Source organism: Prinia subflava, unplaced genomic scaffold, assembly GCF_021018805.1.
Source record: "Prinia subflava isolate CZ2003 ecotype Zambia unplaced genomic scaffold, Cam_Psub_1.2 scaffold_53_NEW, whole genome shotgun sequence".
Taxonomy (NCBI): domain Eukaryota; kingdom Metazoa; phylum Chordata; class Aves; order Passeriformes; family Cisticolidae; genus Prinia; species Prinia subflava.
Window position 1 is genome coordinate 38,972 of NW_026961063.1, and position 23,784 is coordinate 62,755.

The 23,784-nt window shown below is 59.7% G+C and overlaps 3 protein-coding genes across 3 annotated transcripts; 2 read left to right on the top strand and 1 right to left on the bottom strand.

The window, feature by feature from the left end:
• Window positions 1-898: 898 nt before the first annotated feature.
• On the bottom strand, window positions 899-15,383 carry PRIM1 (DNA primase subunit 1). The gene is made up of 12 exons (XM_063425131.1): window positions 15,226-15,383; window positions 14,394-14,551; window positions 14,214-14,320; window positions 13,368-13,441; window positions 11,535-11,671; window positions 9,155-9,213; window positions 8,961-9,071; window positions 7,095-7,321; window positions 4,794-4,863; window positions 4,622-4,707; window positions 3,049-3,147; window positions 899-1,088 (listed from the first exon to the last, which is right to left on the bottom strand). The coding sequence occupies exons 1-12, from the start codon at window positions 15,326-15,328 to the stop codon at window positions 1,069-1,071; spliced, it is 1,251 nt and encodes a 416-aa protein (XP_063281201.1). The 5' UTR covers window positions 15,329-15,383; the 3' UTR covers window positions 899-1,068.
• A 409-nt stretch (window positions 15,384-15,792) lies between these two features.
• LOC134565529 (retinol dehydrogenase 7-like) lies at window positions 15,793-18,206 on the top strand. The gene is made up of 4 exons (XM_063425140.1): window positions 15,793-16,704; window positions 16,845-17,103; window positions 17,514-17,677; window positions 17,824-18,206. The coding sequence occupies exons 1-4, from the start codon at window positions 16,389-16,391 to the stop codon at window positions 18,024-18,026; spliced, it is 942 nt and encodes a 313-aa protein (XP_063281210.1). The 5' UTR covers window positions 15,793-16,388; the 3' UTR covers window positions 18,027-18,206.
• A 155-nt stretch (window positions 18,207-18,361) lies between these two features.
• On the top strand, window positions 18,362-21,131 carry LOC134565527 (retinol dehydrogenase 16-like). The gene is made up of 4 exons (XM_063425137.1): window positions 18,362-19,084; window positions 19,225-19,483; window positions 19,989-20,152; window positions 20,799-21,131. Exons 1-4 carry the CDS (start codon window positions 18,727-18,729, stop codon window positions 21,017-21,019), a joined length of 1,002 nt encoding a protein of 333 aa, XP_063281207.1. The 5' UTR covers window positions 18,362-18,726; the 3' UTR covers window positions 21,020-21,131.
• The last annotated feature ends 2,653 nt before the right edge of the window (window positions 21,132-23,784 follow it).

Below are 23,784 nucleotides of genomic sequence, written 5' to 3' on the forward strand. Positions count from 1 at the left end.
CAGGCCAGGGGGTCCAGGCAGGTTAAGGGGTCCAGGCAGGGTCATGGGTCAGGGCAGAGTTAGAGGGTCAGAGCAGGGTCTACGCAGGGTCCAGGCAGGTTAAGGGGTCAGGCCAGGGGGTTCAGGCTGGATTAGGGGGTCCAGGCAGGGTTAGGGGTCAGGGCAGGGGGTCCAGGCAGGGCAGAGGGTCCAGGCAGGGTTAGAGGGTCCAGGCAGGGTTAGGAGGTCAGGGCATGGTCTGGGCAGGATTAGGGGGTCAGGCCAGGGGGACCAGGCAGGATTAGGGGTTAGGGGAGGGTCCAGGCAGGATTAGGGGTCCAGGCAGGGGGTTCAGGCAGGGCAGGGTGTCAGGGCAGGGGGTCCAGGCAGGGTTAGGGAGCCAGGACAGGGGTCCAGGGCAGGATTAGGGGGTCAGGACATGGTCAGGGCAGGGTTAGGGGGTCCAGGCAGGGTTAAGGGGTCAGGACAGGGTCCAGGCAGGGTTAAGGGGTCAGGACAGGGTCCAGGCAGGGTTAGAAGGTCAGGGTAAGGTCCAGGGCAGGATTAGGAGGTCAGGACATGGTCAGGGCAGGGGGTCCAGGCAGGGCAGGGGGTCAGGGCAGGGGGGCCAGGCAGGGTTAAGGGGTCAGGGTAGGGTCCAGGGAGGATCAGGGGGTCAGGACATGGTCAGGGCAGGGTTAAGGGGTCAGGGCAGGGGGTCCAGGCAGGGTTAAGGGGTCAGGGCAGGGGGTCCAGGCAGGGTTAAGGGGTCAGGGCAGGGGGTCCAGGCAGGGTTAGGGGGTGAGGACAGAGGGTCCAGGCAGGGGATTTGGGGCAGCGACCCCCCCACAGCAGAGCAGGGACCCCTCCCCCAGCTCTCCCCCACCCCCCTCTGCACCTCCCTGTCACAGCACGAGGGTGACCTGAAACATTTAATGGTCTTTGAGTAGAAAACAGTACAAAAGGTACAAAAACTGGGGAACGGGCAACAAGCCCGTGTGGTTTGGCTCCTCCAAGGCTCCCCCATGGCCAGGGGAGGTGACAATGACAAGATGTGACGCTGGCAGTGGGTCCTGCAGCGTCCAGGCCTCAGAAATCTCCTTGCAGATCTGCAAAGAGGAGAAATGAGAAGGTTTTTCCAAAATGAGAAAAGTTGTCAAAGCAACATCACTCAGCTCCCTCCTCCTGTCCCTCTCTGTCCCCAACCCTGGTGGTCCCAAATCCAACGGGACAGATCCCAAATCCAATGGGACAGACCCCAAATCCAATGGGACAGACCCCAAATCCAATGAGACAGACCCCAAATCCAACAGGACAGACCCCAAATCCAACAGGACCAACCCCAAATCCAAAGTGACAGACCCCAAATCCAACAGGGAAAACCCCAAATCCAACGGGACAGACCCCAAATCCAACTGGGCAGACCCCAAATCCAAGGGGACAGACCCCAAATCCCACAGGAAAGACCCCAAATCCAAAGGGACAGACCCCAAATCCAATGGGACAGACCCCAAATCCCACAGGACAGACCCCAAATCCAACGGGACAGACCCCAAATCCAACAGGACAGACCCCAAATCCAACAGGGAAAACCTCAAATCCAACAGGACAGACCCCAAATCCAATGGGACAGACCCCAAATCCCACAGGACAGACCCCAAATCCAACAGGACAGACCCCAAATCCAACAGGACAGACCCCAAATCCAACAGGACAGACCCCAAATCCAACAGGGCAGACCCCAAATCCAAAGGGACAGACCCCAAATCCAACAGGGAAAACCCCAAATCCAACAGGAGAGACCCCAAATCCAACGGGACAGACCCCAAATCCAACGGGACAGACCCCAAATCCAATGGGACAGACCCCAAATCCAACAGGACAGACCCAAATCCAACAGGGCAGACCCCAAATCCAACGGGACAGACCCCAAATCCAACGGGACAGACCCCAAATCCAAAGGGACAGACCCCAAATCCAACAGGACAGACCCCAAATCCAACGGGACAGACCCCAAATCCAACAGGGCAGACCCCAAATCCAACGGGACAGACCCCAAATCCATCAGGAGAGCCCCAAATCCAACAGGGCAGACCCCAAATCCAACGGGACAGACCCCAAATCCAACAGGAGAGACCCCAAATCCATCTGGGCAGACCCCAAATCCAACAGGAGAGCCCCAAATCCAACTGGGCAGACCCCAAATCCAAAAGGGAAAACCCCAAATCCAATGGGACAGACCCCAAATCTAACATGGAAAACCCCAAATCCAACAGGGCAGACCCCAAATCCAATGGGACAGACCCCAAATCCAACATGGAAAACCCCAAATCCAACAGGACAGACCCCAAATCCAACTGGGCAGACCCCAAATCCAACAGGGCAGACCCAAATCCAACAGGGCAGACCCCAAATCCAACAGGGCAGACCCAAATCCAACAGGGCAGACCCCAAATCCAACGGGACAGACCCCAAATCCAACAGGACAGACCCCAAATCCAACAGGGAAAACCCCAAATCCAACAGGACAGACCCAAATCCAACAGGACAGACCCCAAATCCAAAGGGACAGACCCCAAATCCAACGGGACAGACCCCAAATCCAACAGGGCAGACCCCAAATCCAATGGGAAAGACCCCAATTCCAGCAGAGCAGACCCTAAATCCAACATGGAAAACCCCAAATCCAACAGGAAAGACCCCAAATCCAACTGGGCAGACCCCAAATCCAACAGGACCCACCCCAAATCCAATGGGACAGACCCCAAATCCTACAGGAAAGACCCCAAATCCAACAGGACAGACCCCAAATCTAACTGGGCAGACCCCAAATCCAAGGGGACAGACCCCAAATCCTACAGGAAAGACCCCAAATCCATCAGGACAGACCCCAAATCCCACAGGAAAGACCCCAAATCCAACAGGACGGACCCAAATCCAACAGGGCAAACCCCAAATCAAACAGGACCCACCCCAAATCCCACAGGAAAGACCCCAAATCCATCAGGAGAGCCCTGATCCCGTTCCCAGCCCCAGGGCCCCTCCTGGGGTCCCTCGGGGGGCACTGACCGCTCCGGAGGATTCGCTCTCCCCTCCGGGCGCTCTCCAGCCCCTCCACGAACTGCTCGAAGAGCCGCACGTACGGGGCCAGGCTCGTCTTCTTGTAGTCTGCAGGGGTTGGGGAGAGGGCAGGAGTGGGCACTGGGCACCCCCAAAATCCAGCCCTGAGCTCCAAACCCTGAGCCTGACCCCCACACCCCAGCCTTAACTCCTAAAACTGCAACCTTGACACCTAAAACCTCAGCCTTGACCCCCAAAACCGCAGCCTTGACCCCAAAACCCCAACCCTGAGCTCCAAACCCTGAGCCTGACGCCCAAAATCCAGCCCTGTGCTCCAAACCCTGAGCCTGACGCCCAAAACCCCAGCTTTGACCCCCAAAACCCCAATCCTGAGCCCCAAAACCGCAGCCTTGACCCCCAAACCCCAACCCTGACCTCCAAACCCTGACCCTAGCCCCTAAAACTGCAGCCTTGACCCCCAAAACCGCAGCCTTGACACCTAAAACCCCAACCCTGACCCCTAAAACCCCAACCCTAACCCCCAACCCTAACCCCCAAACCCCATCTCTAACCCCCAAACCTCATCCCTGACCCCCAAACCCCATCTCTAACCCCCAAACTCCAACCCTGATCCCCAAACCCCAAACCTGACCCACAAACCTCATCCCTGACCCCCAAACCCCACCCCTGACCCCCACACTCCCACCCATGACCCCCAAACCTCATCCCTATCCCCCAAACCCTATTCCTAACCCTCAAACCCTGATCCCAACCCCTAAAATCACAGCCTTGACACCCAAACCCCCAAACCTGACCCCCAAAACCCCACCCCTGACCCCCAAAATTCCAACCCTGACCCCCAAACCCCATCCCTGACCCCCAAAACTCCAAACCAAACCCCCAAACCCCATCCTTGTCCCCCAACCCCAAACCAAACCCTACCCCTGACCCCCCAAACCCTATTCCTAACCCTCCAACCCCAACCCTAAGCCCTAAAACTGCAGCCTTGACCCCCAAACCCCAAACCTGACCCCCAAACCCCATCCCTGACCCCCAAACCCCAAACCTGACCCCCAAACCCCATCCCTGACCCCCCAAAACCCCACCTCTGATCCCCAAACCCCAACCTTGAACCCCCAAACCCCACCCCTGACCCCTCAAAACCCCATCCCTGACCCCCAAACCCCAAACCTGACCCCCAAACCCCAAACCAAACCCCATCCCTGTTCCCCAAACCCCATCCCTGACCCCCAAACTCCATCTCTAACCCCCAAACCTCATCCCTAACCCCCAAAACTCCAAACCAAACCCCCAAACCCCCTCCCTGCCCCCCAAACTCCAAACCAAACTCCATCCCTGACCCCCCAAAATTCCATCCCTGACCCCCAAAATTCCAACCCTGACCCCCAAACCCCAACCTTGAACCCCCAAACCCCATCCCTGACCCCCAAACCCCAATCCTGACCCCCAACCCCAAACCAAACCCCCTCCCTGACCCCCCAAAATTCCATCCCTGATCCCCAAAATTCCAACCCTGACCCCCAAACCCCCTCCCTGCCCCCCACACCCCGTCCCCCCTCACCCCTCGTGCGCCGTTTCGGCTGCGTCTCCCCGGCCTCCTCCTGCTCGCCGTCACTTCCAGCCGCGTCCAGCTCCTGGCACAGCGACCTGTGGGGACAAACAGGACCTGCTGGGCAGGGTGGGCACTGCCAGGACCCTCCCCGTGCCCGTGCCCACCCTGCCAGCCCACGTACGTGATGGTGGGGACGGCGAAGGGGTCAAACTGCTCCAGGTTCTGCAGGTCCAGCGGCACCGAGACGCGGCCTGGGGGACACAGAGGGGACACAGCGGGGGTCACCACGGCCACCCCCCGCGCCTGCTGCACCCCTGGGTGCTGGGAATGGGGACCCTCAGGAGGGTGGGGACCCTCAGGAGGGTGGGGAGGGCTTCCAAAAATGAGGGATGGTGTTGGGAGTGTGCACGTGGAGTTTGTGTGGTATGGGGGGAAAGGTTTGGGGGTCAAGGATGGGAGTTTAGGGGGTTGGAATTGGGATTTTTTGGGTCAGGGATGGGGTTTGGTTTGGTGTTTGGGGGTCAGGGATGGGGTTTCAGGGGTTGGAATTGGGGTTTGGGGGTCAAGGATGGGAGTTTGGGGATTATAATTGCAGGTTTGGGGGTCAGCATTGGGGTTTTAGGAGTTAGGGTTGGGTTTCGGGACTCAAGGCTGGGGTTTTGGGCATTAGAATTGGGGTTTGGGGGTCAAGGATGGGAGTTTGGAGGTCAAGGTTGGGGTTTTGAGGGTCAGGTTTGGGGTTTGGGTGTCAAGGCTGGGGCTTTGGGGGTTGGAATTGGGGTTTTGGGGTTCAAGGTTGGGGTTTTGGAGGTCAAGGCTGGGGTTTTGGGGGTCAGGGTTGGGGTTTCAGGGGTTGGAATTGGGGTTTGGGGGTAAGATTTGGGGTTTGGGGGTCAAGGATGGGAGTTTGGGGGTTATAATTTGGGTTTAGGGGGTCAAAGATGGGGGTTTAGGGGTCAAGGTTGGGTTTTGGAGACTAGAATTGGGGTTTTGGGGGTTGGAATTGGGATTTTTGGGGGTCAAGGATGGGAGTTTGGGGGTCAGGGTTGGGGTTTGGAGGTCACGGTTGGGGTTTGGGGCACAAGGCTGGGGTTTTGGGGTTATAACGGGGTTTTGGGGGTTATAATTGGGGTTTTGGGGGTCAAGGTTGGAGTTTTGGGGGTCAAGGATGGGAGTTTGGGGATCAAGGTTGGGATTTTGGAGGTCAAGGTTGGGGTTTGGGGGTCTAGATTGGAGTTTTGGGGGTCAAGGTTGAGGTTTTGGGGGTCAAGGTTGGCGCTTGGGGGTCAAGGCTGGGGTTTTGAGGGTTGGAATTGGGGTTTAGGGGTTGGAATTGGGATTTTGGGGGTTGGAATTGGGATTTTGGGGGTTGGAATTGGAGTTTTGGGGGTGGAATTGGAGTTTTGGGGGTCAAGGATGGGGTTTTGAGGGTTAGAATTGGGGTTTGGGGCATTAGAATTGGGGTCTGGGGGTTATAATGGGGATTTTGGGAGTCGACCTTTCGGGCAAGAAAAGCTCAAAAACCCCTACACACCTCAGTGAACACCAACCCCAAGGAGAACCTCCGAGAAAACCAACTTTTAAACTTCACCACGCTAAAAAAACCTCATTTTTCACCCCCATAAACACCACCCCCACACCTGTTGGAGTCTAGAACATTCCTGTGGCCACCCTGGAGGGTTTGGAGACCGGACAGGGGGTCTGGGGTCTGTCCAGGGGGGTCTGGGGTCTGTCCAGGGGGGTCTGGGGTCTGTCCAGGGGGCTCAGGCAGCCTCACACAGAGCCCAGGAGGGCACTGCCTCTGATCCCTGCCATGGCAGTGAACACTCACATGCAGGAAGAATCACAAATCCTAAGAATTTAAAATAAGTAGTGGACGGTTTATTATAGAATATAAATGTAGAAATTAGGATTTTTAGTAGATGGGGCTGAAGAGACAAGACAGAGGAATTGGGGAGTGGCCCCTGTGCTCCTTGTTCTTGCTCTCGTCCCCCATTTTCTGCTGAGTTGGGTTTTAGAGATTGGTTTAGAGTAGAAATGACATGTTAGCATAGGTAGTAGGTATTGGTACAATTTTGTAAATAAAAAGTTCATTTTGGATGGTGGTTGGGTCAGGGGTACATAAGGTGTGGGGCTCTCTGACCCACCCAGTCCTGCTCTGCTGGGGACGCCCTGCAGAGCTGAGAAAGAATTAAGATAAAATTAAGAATAAACAACCTTGGAAATGTGCACTGGGGACTCAGCTTGTCGTCTCTACCTCTGGTGTGAAACACTCAGGGCAAAGAGAAGACTGAAAATCTGATTTATTATTATTATTACCTCTGGGAACAGCAACCCAGAGGAAACTCCCAGGGAACAGCAACCCTGGGGGAAAAACCTTTTTACCTTGGGGAACACCAACCCCAAGGAGAACCTCAGCGAAAACCAACTTTTAAACTTCACCACGCTAAAAAAACCTCATTTTTCACCCCCAAACCCCCACCTGTTTTGGGGTGGACGCTGAAGGGGCTCTTGAGGAGGTGGCCCAGGCCCTTGCTGACGTTGATGTCGAGGCGAGGGAAGCAGAACTGCAGCATCACCTCCCAGTCGGGGTAGCAGGGTCCCGTGGGTGCCCGCGCCCGCGCCCGCTCCGCCCGCGCCCGCAGCAGCTCCCAGCGCTGCCCCGAGTCCTTCCTGCGGGGGAACTCGGCCTGCAGCGCCTCCCGCTGCTGTGCTGCCACCGGGTCAAGGCTCAGCACGCACTTCTGACTGTGGTTGATCTTTCTGGGGTGACATTTACCCTTGCAGGACCTCATTTATCCTTCCAGGACCCTATTTACCCTTTCAGGACCCCATTTACCCTTCTAGGAGCTCATTTACCCTTCCAGGACCTCATTTATCCTTCTAGGACCTCATTTACCCTTGCAGGACTTCATTTATCCTTCCAGGAGTTCATTTACCCTTCTAAGAGTGCAGTTACCCTTCCAGGACCCTATTTACCCTTCCAGGACCCCATTTACCCTTCCAGGAGCTCATTTACCCTTGCAGGACCCCATTTACCCTTTCAGGACCTCATTTATCCTTTCAGGACCTAATGTATCCTTCCAGGACCTCATTTACTCTTTCCAGGAGTGCATTTACCCTTCCAGGACCCTATTTACCCTTCCAGGAGTTCATTTACCCTTCTAGGATCTCATTTACCCTTCCAGGACCCCATTTACCCCTCTAGGAGTGCATTTACCCCTCTAGGAGCGCATTTCCTCTTCCAGGACCCCATTTACCCCTCTAGGAGATCATTTACTCTTTCCAGGACCCCACTTATCCTTCTAGGACTCCATTTACCCTTCCAGGATCCCATTTACCCCTCTAGGAGATCATTTACTCTTTCCAGGACCCCACTTATCCTTCTAGAACTCCATTTACCCTTCCAGGAGCTCATTTACCCTTGCAGGACCCCCATTTACCCTTCCAGGACCCCAGTGACCCCATGTTTAAACCCACGTTTTAATTTTTAACCCCATGTTTTAACCCAATGTTTTAATTTTAACCCCACGTTTTAACCCCATATTTTAATTTTTAATCCCATGTGTTAACCCCATTTTAACCCCACATTTTAACCCCAGTTTAATCCCATCTTAACCCCATATTTTAACCCCACGTTTTAATTTTAACCCCATGTTTTAACTCCCTGTTTTAATTTTTAACCCCACATTTTAACCCCATATTTCAGTTTTATCCCCACATTTTAACCCCATATTTTAATTTTAACCCCACATTTAAATTTTTAACCCCAGATTTTAACCCCATATCTTGGGGTTATATTAACATTATATTATAATATAATATTATATATTATTATAATATAATATTAAACCCACATTTTAATTTTTAACCCCACATTTTAACCCCATGTTTTAATTTTAACCCCACGTTTTAATTTTAACCCCATGTTTTAACTCCATGTTTTAATTTTTACCCCCACATTTTAACCCCATTTTTTAATTTCACCCCCACATTTTAACCCCACATTTTAATTTTATCCCCACATTTTAACCCCATATTTTAATTTTAACCCCATATTTTAATTTTAACCCCACATTTTAATTTTAACCCCACATTTTAACCCCATATTTTAATTTTGATCCCATGTTTTAACCCCATTTTAACCCCGTGTTTTAACCCCATTTTAACCCCACATTTTAACCCCACATTTTAACCCCATTTTTTAATTTTAACCCCACATTTTAACCCCATTTTTTAATTTTCCCCCCACATTTCCATTTTCCCCCCACATTTCCATTTCCCCCCCCACATCCCAACCCCCATTAACCCTTTCCTCGCCTCCCCCTCCCTCCTTCCATCAAGGATATCCTCGGGGAGCAGCGCCAGCACCTTGTCCCACCTCTGGGGGCTGCCCAGGATGTCCTGGCCCTGCACCGCGTAATCCTCGAAATATTTCTGCACCAGCTCCACCGAGCGCCTGCGGGGGGCACGGGGGGCACGGGGGGCTCAGCGCCCGCCGGTGCCCGCGGGGAGGGGCACGGAAAGGGGGTCCTCACCCACCTGATGAAGGGGTGCACGGGGTGGGCGAGGGTCACCTTCTTCAGGGAGTCCGCTCCGCCCTGGGGGTGGCAGGGGTGGGTAAGGGGGGTGGGCAAGGGGGGGGTTGGGCAGCTAAAGGAACCTGGGGGTGCTCAAAGACCCATAAATCCTCCTGCTCCAGAGTCTGGGGGTGTCCAGAGCCCCATAAACCAACTTTAACCAGGGTGAGGGGGGATCCAAACCCACCTTCACCAGGGTGAGGGGGGATCCAAACCCACCTTCACCAGGGTGAGGGGGTGCCCAGACCCCCATAAATCAAATTTAACCAGGGTCAGGGGGTGCCCAGACCCCCATAAATCAAATTTAACCAGGGTTAGGGGGTGCCCAGACCCCCATAAATCAAATTTAACCAGGGTTAGGGGGTGCCCAGACCCCATAAATCAACTTTAACCAGGGTGAAGGGGTGCCCAGACCCCCATAAATCAAATTTAACCAGGGTCAGGGGGTGCTCAGACCCCATAAACCAACTTTAACCAGGTTGAGGGGGTGCCCAGACCCCCATAAACCCACCCTCACCAGTGCCAGGGGTGGGCAGGGGGTGTTTGGGCACCTAAAGGAACCTGCTGGAGGGTTGGGGGGTGCTCAAAGACCCATAAATCCTCCTACTCCAGGGTTGGGGGGTGCCCAGAGCCCCATAAATCAACTTTAACCAGGGTTAGGGGGTGCCCAGACCCCCCTAAAGCCACCTACTCCAGTGCCAGGGTGGGCAGGGGGTTCCTGCCCCCCTCTACACCCATCCTTGACCAGGCTCAGGGGGTGGCCAAACCTCCATAAATCCACATTTTCCAGGCTCAGAGGGTGCCCAGAGCCCCCTAAACCCACCTACTCCAGGGTCAGGGGGTGCCCAAAGCCCCCTGCACCCACCTTGACCAGGCTCAGGGGGTTCCTGCCCCCTCTGCACCCACCTTGACCAGGCTCAGGGGGTGCCCAAACCCCCCTAAACCAACTTTAACCAGGGTCAAGGGGTGCCCAGACCCCATAAACCCACCCTCACCAGTGTCACGGGGTGCCCAAACTTCCATAAATCCACATTTTCCAGGCTCAGGGGGTGCCCAGAGCCCCCTAAACCCACCTCCCCCAGTGCCAGGGGTGGGCAGGGGGTTCCTGCCCCCTCTGCACCCACCTTGACCAGGCTCAGGGGGTGCCCAAACCCACATAAACCGACCTTTACCAGGGTCACAGGGTGCCCAGAGCCCCCTAAAACAACCTGTTCAAGGGCTGGGGGGTGCCCAAAGCCCCCTAAAGCCACCTTCACCAGTGTCACGGGGTGCCCAAACCTCCATAAATCCACATTTTCCAGGCTCAGAGGGTGCCCAAAGCCCCCTAAACCCACCCTCACCAGTGTCATGGGGTGCCCAAAGCCTCATAAACCCGCCCTCACCAGTGCCAGGGGTGGGCAGGGGGTGTTTGGGCATCTAAAGGAACCTGCTGGAGGGTCAGGGGGTGCCCAGACCCCACTAAAGCCACCTTCACCAGTGTCACAGGGTGCCCAAACCTCCATAAATCCACATTTTCCAGGCTCAGGAGGTGCCCAAAGCCCCCTAAACCCACCTACTCCAGGGTGAGGGGGTACCCAAACCCACATACACCCACCTTCCCCAGTGCCAGGGTGGGCAGGGGGTTCCTGCCCCCTCTGCACCCACCTTGACCAGGCTCAGGGGGTGCCCAAACCCCCCTAAACCAACTTTAACCAGGGTCAAGGGGTGCCCAGACCCCATAAACCCACCCTCACCAGTGTCACGGGGTGCCCAAACTTCCATAAATCCACATTTTCCAGGCTCAGGGGGTGCCCAGAGCCCCCTAAACCCACCTACCCCAGGCTCAGGGGTGGGCAGGGGGTTCCTGCCCCCTCTGCACCCACCTTGACCAGGCTCAGGGGGTGCCCAAACCCACATAAACCGACCTTTACCAGGGTCACAGGGTGCCCAGAGCCCCCTAAAACAACCTGTTCAAGGGCTGGGGGGTGCCCAAAGCCCCCTAAAGCCACCTTCACCAGTGTCACGGGGTGCCCAAACCTCCATAAATCCACATTTTCCAGGCTCAGAGGGTGCCCAAAGCCCCCTAAACCCACCTCCCCCAGTGCCAGGGGTGGGCAGGGGGTGTTTGGGCATCTAAAGGAACCTGCTGGAGGGTGAGGGGGTGCCCAGACCCCCCTAAAGCCAACTACTCCAGATTCAGGGGTTGCTCAGGGGGTTCCTGTCCCCCTCTGCACCCACCTTGACCAGGCTCAGGGGGTTCCTGCCCCCCTCTGCACCCACCTTGACCAGGCTCAGGGGGTTCCTGCCCCCTCTGCACCCACCTTGACCAGGCTCAGGGGGTTCCTGTCCCCCTCTGCACCCACCTTGACCAGGCTCAGGTACTCCACGGCCGCTGCCCGCAGTGCTGGTGACCATTTCCTCACGGCGTCGTCGCACACCCAGCAGTGCACACCCCTCCTGCCCGAGTACACCCACAGGCGGTGCCGCACGCCCAGGTCCTCTGCGGGGGCACAGGTGGGTTTAGGGGGGGTACAGGTGGGTTTGGGGGGGGTACAGGTGGATTTAGGGGGGGTACAGGTGGGTTTCAGAGGGGTACAGGTGGGTTTTAGGGCGGCACAAATGGGTTTAGAGGGGGCTTTAGGGGGCACAGATGGGTTTTGGAGGGGGGCACAGATGGGTTTTAGGGTGGCACAGATGGGTTTTAGGGGGTACAGGTGAATTTTGGGGGGGCACAGATGGGTTTAGAGGGGCACAGATGGATTTAGGAGGGCACAGATGGGTTTTAGGGGGCAGAGATGGGTTCTAGGGGGTACAGGTGAATTTTGGGGGGGCACAGATGGGTTTGAGGGGGCACAGATGGGTTTTAGGGGGTACAGATGAGTTTTAGGGTGGCACAGAAGGGTTTTAGGGGGTACAAGTGAATTTTGGGGTGGCACAGATGAGTTTAGGGTGGCACAGATGGGTTCTAGGGGGTACAGGTGAATTTTGGGGGGGCACAGATGGGTTTAGGGGGACACAGATGGATTTAGGAGGGCACAGATGGGTTTGGGGGGCACAGAGGGGTTTAGGGTGGCACAGGTGGGTTTTAGGGCGTACAGGTGGGTTTTAGGGGTACAGGTGGGTTTTAGGGGGGCACAGATGGATTTAGGAGGGCACAGGTGGGTTTGGGGGGCACAGATGGGTTCTAGGGGGCAGAGATGGGTTCTAGGGGGTACAGGTGAATTTTGGGGGGGCACAGATGGGTTTAGGGGGGCACAGATGGATTTAGGAGGGCACAGATGAGTTTTAGGAGGGCACAGATGGGTTTTAGGGGGTACAAGTGAATTTTGGGGGGGCACAGATGGATTTTAGGAAGGCACAGATGGGTTTGGGGGGCACAGATGGGTTTGAGGGGGGCACAGATGGGTTTTAGGGGGTACAGATGAGTTTTAGGGTGGCACAGAAGGGTTTTAGGGGGTACAAGTGAATTTTGGGGTGGCACAGATGGGTTTGAGGGGGCACAGATGGGTTTAGGGGTACAGGTGGGTTGTAGGGGGCCACAGATGGATTTAGGAGGGCACAGGTGGGTTTTAGGGGGTACAGGTGAATTTTGGGGGGGCACAGATGAGTTTTAGGAGGGCACAGATGGGTTTTAGGGGTACAGGTGAATTTTGGGGGGGGCACAGATGGATTTTAGGAAGGCACAGATGGGTTTGGGGGGCACAGATGGGTTTTAGGGTGGCACAGATGGATTTTAGGGTGGCACAGATGGGTTTTAGGGGGTACAGATGAGTTTAGAGGGGCACAGATGAGTTTTAGGGGGGCACAGATGGGTGTTAGGGTGGCACAGATGAGTTTTAGGGGGGGCACAGAGGGGTTTTAGGAAGGCACAGATGGGTTTTGGGGGGCACAGATGGATTTATGGGGGCACAGATGGGTTTTAGGGGGGGCACAGATGGATTTATGGGGGCACAGATGGGTTTTAGGGGGTACAGGTGTGTTTTGGGGGCACAGATGGGTTTGGGGGGGCACAGATGGATTTATGGGGGCACAGATGGGTTTTAGGGGGGGCACAGATGGCTTTAGGGGCCACATCGGGACCGGCTGTGGCGACCACCCAAAGCTGCCACAAACCTGCTGGGCACCAGCGTGTCCCCCCAGCTCAGTGACAGCATTGACCCACCCCCTTTTTGGGGACCCCCCGTGTGTCCCCTCACCCACGAGCGCGCGGTCGATGACGCGCACGGCGATGGTCATCAGCGTCCAGCACTTGGAGCAGATATCGGCCGAGCTGGGGGCAGAGCGAGGGGGCTCAGCAGGACCCCCCACACCCCTGAACCCCCACCCCAGCCCAGAGACCCCCCCAGGAACCTGCGGACCCCCCTCACCCCTGAACCCCCAGCCCAGCCCTGAGCCCCCCCCCAGGAACCTGCGGACCCCCCACACCCCTGAACCCCCAGCCCAGAGACCCCCCCAGGAACCTGCGGACCCCCCACATCCCCTGAACCCCCAGCCCAGAGACCCCCCCAGGAACCTGCAGACCCCCCACATCCCCTGAACCCCCACCCCCACCCCAGAACCCCCCCAGGAACCTGCGGACCCCCCACATCCCCTGAACCCCCACCCCCAGCCCTGAACACCCCCAGGAACCTGCGGACCCCCCACACCCCTGAACCCCCAGCCCAGAGACCCCCCCAGGAACCTGCGGACCCCCCACACCCCTGAACCCCCAGCCCAGCCCAGAACCCCCCCAGGAACCTGCGGACCCCCCACACCCCTGAACCCCCACCCCAGCCCAGAGACCCCCCCAGGAACCTGTGGACCCCCCACACCCCTGAACCCCCACCCCAGCCCAGAGACCCCCCCAGGAACCTGCAGACCCCCCACACCCCTGAACCCCCACCCCAGCCCAGAACCCCCCCAGGAACCTGCGGACCCCCCATACCCCTGAACCCCCAGCCCAGCCCAGAGACCCCCGAGACCCCCCCAGGAACCTGCGGACCCCCCCAGGAACCTGCGGACCCCCTGAACCCCCAGCCCAGCCCAGAGACCCCCCCAGGAACCTGCAGCACGTCCGGACATCATCGTAATCCGTCATGTCGATGTCGAACACCAGCTCCTTCTCCTGCGGCTGGAACGCTCCCAGGTGCACCGTGTTGTGCTGGTTGGGCTGCAGGAGGGGCGGGGTGGGCTCAGCGTGACCGGGGACCCCCGCGGCCCCCCCCGGTGCCACCGGGACTCACCCGGTGGGAATAGACGGCGCCGATGTCGATTTTGTAGGGGTTGATTTTCTGCAGCTCCCGCTCCAGCTCCTGCGGGCTGCCGAAGGATTGGAAGCGCAGGTAGACATCGTCCCGCAGGGTGAAGGAGAATTCTCGCCGCTGGAAGTAATTCTTCTCCACTGCGGGAGGGGCGGGGGGCGTCAATGCCCACCTGAACCCCCCCATTACAGCCCCCCGGTCCCGCTCCTCCCGGTGTCCCGGTCACTGCATCCTCCCGCCGCCTGCCCCGGCACCACAGCGTGCTCCGGGATTCGGAACCGCCGTGTTCTCGTCCGGTATCGGTGCCCCTCGCCCGGTATCGATGCCCCTCGCCCGGTACCGCCACCCGCGACAGCTCACCGAGCCGGTATCGGTCCCTCTCCTCCGGTATCGGTGCTCCCGGCCCGGTATCGCTGCCCCCCATGGTGTCCCGGCGATACCCCCGGCCCGGTATCGATGCCCCCGCCCGGTACCGAATCCCCGACGGCGCCCCCCGCCCCGTATGGGTGACCCCGCCCGGTATCGGTGCCTCCCCGCCCGGTATCACGGTCTCCGGCAGAGCTCCCCGCCCGGTATCGGTGCCTCCCCCCCCGGTACCGAATCCCCAACGGCGCCCCCCGCCCGGTACCGATTCCCCCCGCCCGGTATCGGTGCCCCCCGCCCGGTATCGGTGCCCCCCGCCCGGTATCACGGTCCCCGGCAGAACCCCCCGCCCGGTATCGCTGCTCCCGCCCGGTACCGCCGCATCCCCGGTGGTGCCCCCCGCCCGGTACCGGTTCCCCCCCGCCCGGTACCGGTTCCCCCCGCCGCTCACCGCCGCCGTAGCTGAGCCAGCGGCCGTAGGGGCCGTGCGGGAAGAGGCGGCGGTAGAACACCGGGAGCAGCTCGGGCAGCGCCGCCGGCTCGAACCGCGCCATGGCGGGAGCGGAGCGGCGGCAGCGGCGGGAGCGGCGGGAAGCGGCGGGGCCGGGCCCGGGGGCCGCCGGGAGCTGTAGTCCAGCCCCGGGCAGCGCGGACGGGGGCACCGGGGGGCACCGGGGGGCACCAGGGGTGCGGTGCTCGGGGGGGGTGGGAGAAGCTCAAAGCACCGGTACCGGGATGGAGGGGGGGGGATGCCCCGGTGCCCGCGGGGGTCTGGGGTCGTGGGGTACGGGGGTGGTCCTGGCGCGCTGAGGGGTCCCGGGATCCGGGGAGGTCACCGGATCGGGGAGGGTCGCGGGGTGCTGAGGTCCGGGGAGGTTGCGGGATCCGAGGGGGTCCCGAGGCGGGCGCTGAGGTTGGGGGGATTTCGGGGTCCTGCAATGTCCCGGGGCGGGTGGGTCCGGGAGCGCTGAGGTCCCGGGATGTCCCGGTGGCCGGGGGTGTCCCCGGATCCGGAGAATTCCGGGGGCGTGGGGGTCCAGGGGGTGCCCCGGGATCCAAGGGGGTCTCAGGAGGGGCTGTCCGGGATTGTCCCGGGGTCCGGGGGGGTCCGTCCTGGGTTGTCCCGGGGTCCGATGGACCCTGAGGTGCTCAGGGCCGGGGGTGTCTCGGGTTTCGGGGTGGTCCCAGGATCAGGGAGTGTCCCGGGTTAGCCCCGTGACCCGGAGGGCTCCCGGGGGAGGAGGGACGCGGGGATGTTCCGGGGTGGTCCCGGAGTTCGGGGGCTTCCCGGGAGGGCAGCGCAGCGGTGCGGGGACCCCCGGGCGCTGCCCGGCTCCCGTTAACCATTCCCGGCAATAGCGGCGGGAGCGAAGCTCCGGGCACATCCCGGGGCAGCGCCCGCAGCCCGGCTGGCTCCAGGCGGCAGCAGCGGGACGGACGAGCCCCGAAGGAGAACGGGGCGGAGCCGCTCCCTCAATCCGGTAGTACCGGGAGGCCCAGCGGCATCTCCGCGATCATTATCCCGGACTCCGCTAATTAATTATTAACAGCGCAACGCCAAGGTCGGGACAAACCGCTCCTGCTCGCTTCGCAGTCCCCATCCCGCTGCCCAGGATGTGGCTGTACGTGCTGCTGGCGCTGCTGGCGCTGCTCCTGCTCCGCCGCTGGCACCGGGAGCGCCAGACGGTGCCGGGGCTGTCGGAGAGGCACGTGTTGATCACAGGATGCGACAGCGGCTTCGGGAACCTGCTGGCGCGGCAGCTGGACGCGCGGGGGCTGCGGGTGCTGGCCGCCTGCCTGAGCGAGGCCGGGGCCGCGCAGCTGCGGGCGGCCACCTCCGAGCGGCTGCAGACCGTCCTGCTGGATGTCACCTCCAGCAAGAGCATCGCCGATGTCACCGCCTGGGTCCGGCAGCGTGTGGGTGATCAAGGTAGGTTGGGGCGGCCCCCGTGTTGTCACCTCGTTGTCACCCCAACAGCCTTTCTTCCACCCCGCCCGCTTGTGCCAGCACGGGCGAGGCTGGCACAGCCCTTTGGAGCAGCCCCAGCTGATGCCATCCCCTCTCGGCAGGGCTCTGGGGGCTGGTGAACAACGCGGGCATCGCCATCCCCACCGCCCCCAACGAGTGGCTGAGCAAGGAGGACTTTGTCAAGGTGCTGGATGTCAACCTGGTGGGGCTGGTGGAGGTGACGCTGAGCCTGCTGCCGCTGGTGCGGCGCGCGCGGGGCCGCGTGGTCAACGTGGCCAGCGTGATGGGCCGTGTGTCCTTCTTCGGCGGCGGCTACTGCATCTCTAAATACGGCGTGGAGGCCTTCTCTGACAGCCTCAGGTGAGTCTGACCCGACTGGTTCCATTCCTGATTTCCCAATTTGTTTTTCTGGACTTTAGCTGGCACGGTTGTCAGCTCCTATCCGCGTGCAAGCGTGGCTGAGCACAGGTCGAACCCGTATCTGGTGCTGAGGTGTGAACAGCTCCTGGCACGGAGCTGGCATGGAGCCTCCCCTGTGGACGTTGCCCCTGTCCAAAATCCTGCAGGATGTGGCCCTGCTGTCCCGAGCTTTGCTTTGTTCCAAACCCATCCAGATGTGGCAAATGTCACGCTGTCTCAGCCATGTGCCAGGCTGGCACAGGGTCTGGCTCTGCTCCGTGCCTCTGGCACCAGCTGCATCCCACGAGAGACGTGGGCATGGACACGCCCCGGTGCTGCTCCCGTGTCCCACGGGACTCCCTCCCTTCCAGGCTGGAGATGCGCAGGTTTGGGGTGAAGGTCTGTGTGATCGAGCCGGGCTACTTCAAAACAATGATCACCAACGTTGAGAGCCTGGAGAAGAACTTTTATTCCTGCTGGGAGAAGCTTCCAGAGGAAATCAAAACGAGCTATGGGGAGAGTTACTTGAAGCAGTGTAAGTACCTCCCCCAAAGGATGAGTGATTCTCCTGACACAAGGGACATCACGAGGGTCCCATGGGTGTCCCACTGCCCCAACACCCCATGGAGCCACTGGCTCTGCTCAGCTCCAGGATCTCAGTGCTTTTTCCTGCCTCTGCAGTTGTGGTGATGCTCAAGCTGCTGCAGAAGACCTACAACTCCGACCTGTCGCTGGTCACCAACTGCATGGAGCACGCTCTGACCAGCGTCCACCCCCGCAGCCGCTACTCGGCCGGCTGGGACGCCAAGCTGCTCTACCTGCCCGTGAGCTACCTGCCCTCAGCCCTCAGCGACGCCCTGTTCGCCTTGTTCTACCCCAAATAAGTTGGGAGAGCCTCAGGTGGGGATGCAGCCAGGAGCAGAGCGGGGTCCGATGATGCACGGTGGGATCCAGAATCAGCTGCTGCCAGGACCACGCTGCGGGCTCTGAATTTGTAACTGCATTTTTATGTGACCCTCTGTGGCCTGGGTTTGTCCTGAATAAAGGCCCCCTGTCCCCTCCTGGCAGAGCGTGGTGTTACTCTCAGGCTGTGGCATTGAGGCTGTGCCTGGAGGCTCTGGCTGCTCCCCTGAGCACCTGCTGGGCTCAGGATCCAGCCCCTGACAAGCTGCCAGGGGCCTTGCCCAGACTGGCACCCCGGGTATTGACACACGAAAGTAAAACTCAGACATGTTCCAGCCTGAGCAGATTTCCCTCTAGGCAAAGGACCCAGCAGCCTCTTATAGAATCCTCCTCGTCTGCTTCCTCCTCCTCCTCGTCCTGCAGAGCTGGCTGTGGGGAGCTCTCCTGCTCCATCACCACATTTGGGGACATGGAGAGGGAAAGCTCCAGGCCTGGTGCTGCTGTCGGTGTCTGGAGGGTTCCACCAAATCCAGCTCCGTGGGGCACCGGGACCCACCGGCCGAGGGCACAGCAGAGCCGCGGGCACGGGGAGTGGGGCAAGACAAATCCAGGAATTACCAAAACTACAAATCAGGAGGACAAAACTCCCCCGGGGGCGCTGCCGCAATCCCGGCTCTATAAATGAGCGCGGCCGGAGCGCGGCTGTCACCACCTCTGCCCAGGATGTGGCTGTACGCGCTGCTGGCGCTGCTGGCGCTGCTCCTGCTCCGCCGCTGGCACCGGGAGCGCCAGACGGTGCCGGGGCTGTCGGAGAGGCACGTGTTGATCACAGGATGTGACAGCGGCTTCGGGAACCTGCTGGCGCGGCAGCTGGACGCGCGGGGGCTGCGGGTGCTGGCCGCCTGCCTGAGCGAGGCCGGGGCCGCGCAGCTGCGGGCGGCCACCTCCGAGCGGCTGCAGACCGTCCTGCTGGATGTCACCTCCAGCAAGAGCATCGCCGATGTCACCGCCTGGGTCCGGCAGCGTGTGGGTGATCAAGGTAGGTTGGGGCGGCCCCTGTGTTGTCACCTCGTTGTCACCCCAACAGCCTTTCTTCCACCCCGCCCGCTTGTGCCAGCACGGGCGAGGCTGGCACAGCCCTTTGGAGCAGCCCCAGCTGATGCCATCCCCTCTCCTCAGGGCTCTGGGGGCTGGTGAACAACGCGGGCATCGCCATCCCCACCGCCCCCAACGAGTGGCTGAGCAAGGAGGACTTTGTCAAGGTGCTGGATGTCAACCTGGTGGGGCTGGTGGAGGTGACGCTGAGCCTGCTGCCGCTGGTGCGGCGCGCGCGGGGCCGCGTGGTCAACGTGGCCAGCGTGATGGGCCGCGTGTCCTGTTTTGGTGGCGGCTACTGCATCTCTAAATACGGCGTGGAGGCCTTCTCTGACAGCCTCAGGTAGGGCTGGGGCAGCCCCTGAGCTCGTCCAGCAGTTCTGGCGTTGCCCTGTTCCCCAGAGAGTTTGAGAAACGCTGACCGCGAGCGGGCCGGGAGCGTGGGCAGGGCTGGGGCTGTGGGTGTGCAACCAGGGGAAGGGTTTCAAGGAGCTCTGGAACGTTAGAGGGATCTTGGGGTGGGGGTGATGGACGGGTCTGGGTGGTCCTGGGGTGTCCTAGGGCCTGGGGTTCTGGAGTCCTGGGGAGTCCTGGGGTGCTGAGATTCAGGGAAGTCCCAGGATCCAGGAATGTTCTGGGGTGGTCCCGAGGCACTGAGGGGGATTCGAGGATCCACAGAGGTCCAGGGATGTGTCAGGATCCAAGAGGGTCCCTGGAGCAAGGACAGGGCTCCCCTGTGCCCATAATGGGATTCCTGGAGGGGGAACAGCCTCTCCCTCACTCCTCCACCCCCAATCTCTGCCCTCCTCGGGGCAGCAGCTCCCGCTGACACCCCAAACCTGGGGCAGGCGGGAGCTGCGTCCCTTCGGGGTTCAGGTCTCCATCATCGAACCCGGAGGATTCCGGACGGGAATGATCAACCCCACACCTCTGGTGGAGGAATTCGCTCGCCTCTGGGAGCGGCTCCCGGCAGAAACCCAGGCAGCCTACGGCCACCACTACCTGCACAAATGTGAGTCCTGGGAGGGAGCTGAGCTGTTTAACCTGGAGAAAAGGAGACTCAGGAGTGTCCTTATCACTCTCTACAACTTTCTAAAAGGTGGATGTGCTCAGGTTTGGGTCAGTCTCTTTCTCCAGGCAGCACTGACAGGATGAGAGGACACAAACTTAAGCTGTGCCAAGGGAAATACAGGTTGTGTATCAGGAAAATGTTTTTCACGGAAAGAGTGATGAAATACTGGAATGGCCTGCCCAGGGAGGTGGTGCAGTCACCATGCCTGGATGTATTTAAGAAAGACTGGATGTGGCACTGGGTTTAGTTGAGGTGTTGGGGCATGGGTTGGACTCGATGATCTTGAAGGTCTCTTCCAGCGTATTCATTCTGTGAGTTCTGTGATTTCTGTGAGTTCAGGGAGTTATGTGAGTTCTGTGAGTTCTGTGAGTTCTGTGAGTTCTGTGATTTCTGTGATTTCTGTGATTTCTGTGAGTTCTGTGATTTCTGTGATTTCTGTGAGTTCTGTGAGTTCTGTGAGTTCTGCGATTTCTGTGATTTCTGTGAGTTCTGTGAGTTCTGTGAGTTCTGTGAGTCCATCCCCACCCCACACCATCACTCCCAGTGACCCTCCCTCCCTGGGGCTGACCCCCTTCTGCCCACCCAGATGCCGACACCACGGCCCTGCTGCAGCGCCTGAGCAGCTCCCGCCTGTCGCGTGTCACCGGTGCCATGGAGCACGCGCTGCTGTCCCGCTGTCCCCGCAGCCGCTACGCCGCCGGCTGGGACGCCCGGCTGCTCTTCCTGCCCCTCAGCTACTGCCCAGCCTGGCTGTCCGACACCCTCCTCGGCCTCCTCCTGCCTGTCCCGGCCAGCGGGGTCCCCTGAGGGTGGCCACCACAGCGGGGACGTGGACACGGCGCCCATGGGTGCCTCACGCCCTGGAGAACGTGATAAAGTCACTGCAATGATCAATAAAGTCACTGCAATGATCAATAAAGTCACTGCAATGGTCAATAAAGTCACTGCAATGCTGGGAGGTTTCCAGTGGCCACTTGGCCACTGTGCTGGTGACCTGTCCCACCCGGGGGTCCCGTGGTGGGATCGCGGCTGCTGCCTGTGCCCAGAGCAGCCGAATATCCCGGGATAGCCTGGCTGGGCCGGCAGGGAACGGGCTGGGAAAAGCCGAGCACTGTTTATCCATCCCCTGGGCACGGCCAATCCCGGGATATCCCGGTTAGACCGGCAGGGAACGGGCTGGGAAAAGCCCAGCGCTGTTTATCCATCCCCCGGGCACGGCCAATCCCGGGATATCCCAGTTAGACCGGCAGGGAACAGGCTGGGAAAAGCCGAGCGCTGTTTATCCATCCCCTGGGCACGGCCGGTCCCGGGATATCCCGGCTGAGCTGCCGGGGAACGGGGCTGGGAAAGGCAGCGCGGTGTTTATCCATCCCCCGGGCACGCCAATCCCGGGATAGCCCAGCTGGGCCGGCAGGGAACGGGCTGGGAAAGGCAGCGCGGTGTTTATCCATCCCCTGGGCACGGCCGGTCCCGGGATATCCCGGTTAGGCCGGCAGGGAACGGGCTGGGAAAGGCAGCGCGGTGTTTATCCATCCCCCGGGCACGGCCGGTCCCGGGATATCCCGGTTAGGCCGGCAGGGAACGGGCTGGGAAAAGCCCAGCGCTGTTTATCCATCCCTTGGGCTCGTGGGCGGTGGTCCCTGCGTCACTCCCCGAGCTAATTAAGAGCTGATTAGTAGCTGAGGGGCCCTCTGAGATTGTGCGGGACCAGAGCAGCGCCGAGGCAGCCCCGCTGCCCCCAGCCCTGGCAGGGACCCCCGAGATGCCCCTGGGAGGGCGAGAGGGGTGAGGAGGAGCCGGGATCTTGCACAAGCTGCCTTCAGCTCGCCGAGCCGCTTCCCCAGCCAAGGAAGCTTCTCCGGAGTGTTTTATTTGGCTTAGAAAGCGAAACGGCCGCGGCAGCCCCCGCAGGTCGCGTTCGGGGCGGGGATGGGGCGTGCCAAGCCCCGGGAGCCGCTGCCTTGGCCGTACCTGCCCGGGCACACCTGAGCCCGCATCCCTCCGGCAGCATCCCGGCCCGGCGGGGGAGGAGCGGGAGAAATGCAGCCCCCCGGCCTGGAGCCCACCCCTCCAGCCCCCGAGGGAGGCTGAGGGCTCCCGGGCACACATTTGGGGTGCTGAGAGCTTCGGGGCGCCGCAGGGATGGGCAGAAAGGGCTGAGCCTGTCCCAACCCCGCGGCTCGGCTGGCTTGGAAATACAACCAAGGGCTCGCAGACCTCGCTGTTCCCACCAGGATCCACAGCCCCTGCACGACCCTTGACGCCTCCCAAATCCTGCCCAGCCCCAGAGCTCGGCGTGGAAATTCCCTGAGCTGTTCAACAGCACCAGCAGAGCTTTGCTTCCCCTCGGGTGGGGCAAAGCCCCCCAGCCCCTCGGCGGCAGAGCGACCCCTCACCCCCTCCACAACCCCGACTTGTTGGAGCCTAGAACATCCCTCTGGCCACCCTGGAGGGTTTGGAGACCGGACAGGGGGTCTGGGGTCTGTCCAAGGGGCTCAGGCAGCCTCACACAGAGCCCAGGAGGGCACTGCCTCTGATCCCTGCCATGGCAGTGAATGCCCACAGTGTGTGAAGAATCACAAGCTGGGAGAATTCAAAATAAGCAGTATTTAGTTTATCATAGAATGTAAATGTAGAATTTAGGATTCTCAGTATATGGGGCTGAAGAGGCAAGATGGAGGAATTGGGGAGTGGCCCCTGTGCTCCTTGTTCTTGCTCTCGTCCCCCATTTTCTGCTGAGTTGGGTTTTAGAGATTGGTTTAGAGTAGAAATGACATGTTAGCATAGGTAGTAGGTATTGGTACAATTTTGTAAATAAAAAGTTCATTTTGGATGGTGGTTGGGTCAGGGGTACATAAGGTGTGGGGCTCTCTGACCCACCCAGTCCTGCTCTGCTGGGGATGCCCTGCAGAGCTGAGAAAGAACTGAGATAATGAAGAATAAACAACCTTGGAAATGTGCACTGGGGACTCAGCTTGTCGTCTCTACCTCTGGTGTGAAACACTCAGGGCAAAGAGAAGACAAAAAACCTTATTATGACGAAAAACCTGATTACCTCGGGGAACAGCAACCCCGAGGAGAATCTCAGGGAAAATAACCTTGAGACCAACTGAGCCAAAATATGCCCGGGGCCAGCACGGAGCTGCCGAGTTCCTGTTTGGAAGCCGCTCCTGCCGAGGTTGGTACCCGCACTCGGGGTCACCAGCGCCGGGTTTGTTGTTGCGAGCCCCGACTTTATCAGCGCCCTGGAGCTTCCCCGCTCCCCGGGCCTTCCTTCCGAGCCGATTGTTGATCCCGCAGTCTTGGCTGAGTTGGAAAAAAAAAGGAGATTTCCTGCAATTGTTTTCCAGGACTTGCAGCCCCATGCAGATTTTTCTGCCTATCAGCCCCTTCCCCAGAGCCGGGGCAAGGCTTGAGCCCCGCGCTTCCCCTGCCGGGCCGCGGGGCAATTAATGTGATTAATTGCTGCCTGGCCAAAGGTGCTGCTCGGGCGACATCCATCTGCCATCGGCTCCTCCGGGAGCGCTGCCCGGGAAGAGAGTTCAGTTTTCAGCCCTTCACTCACCCCCCCC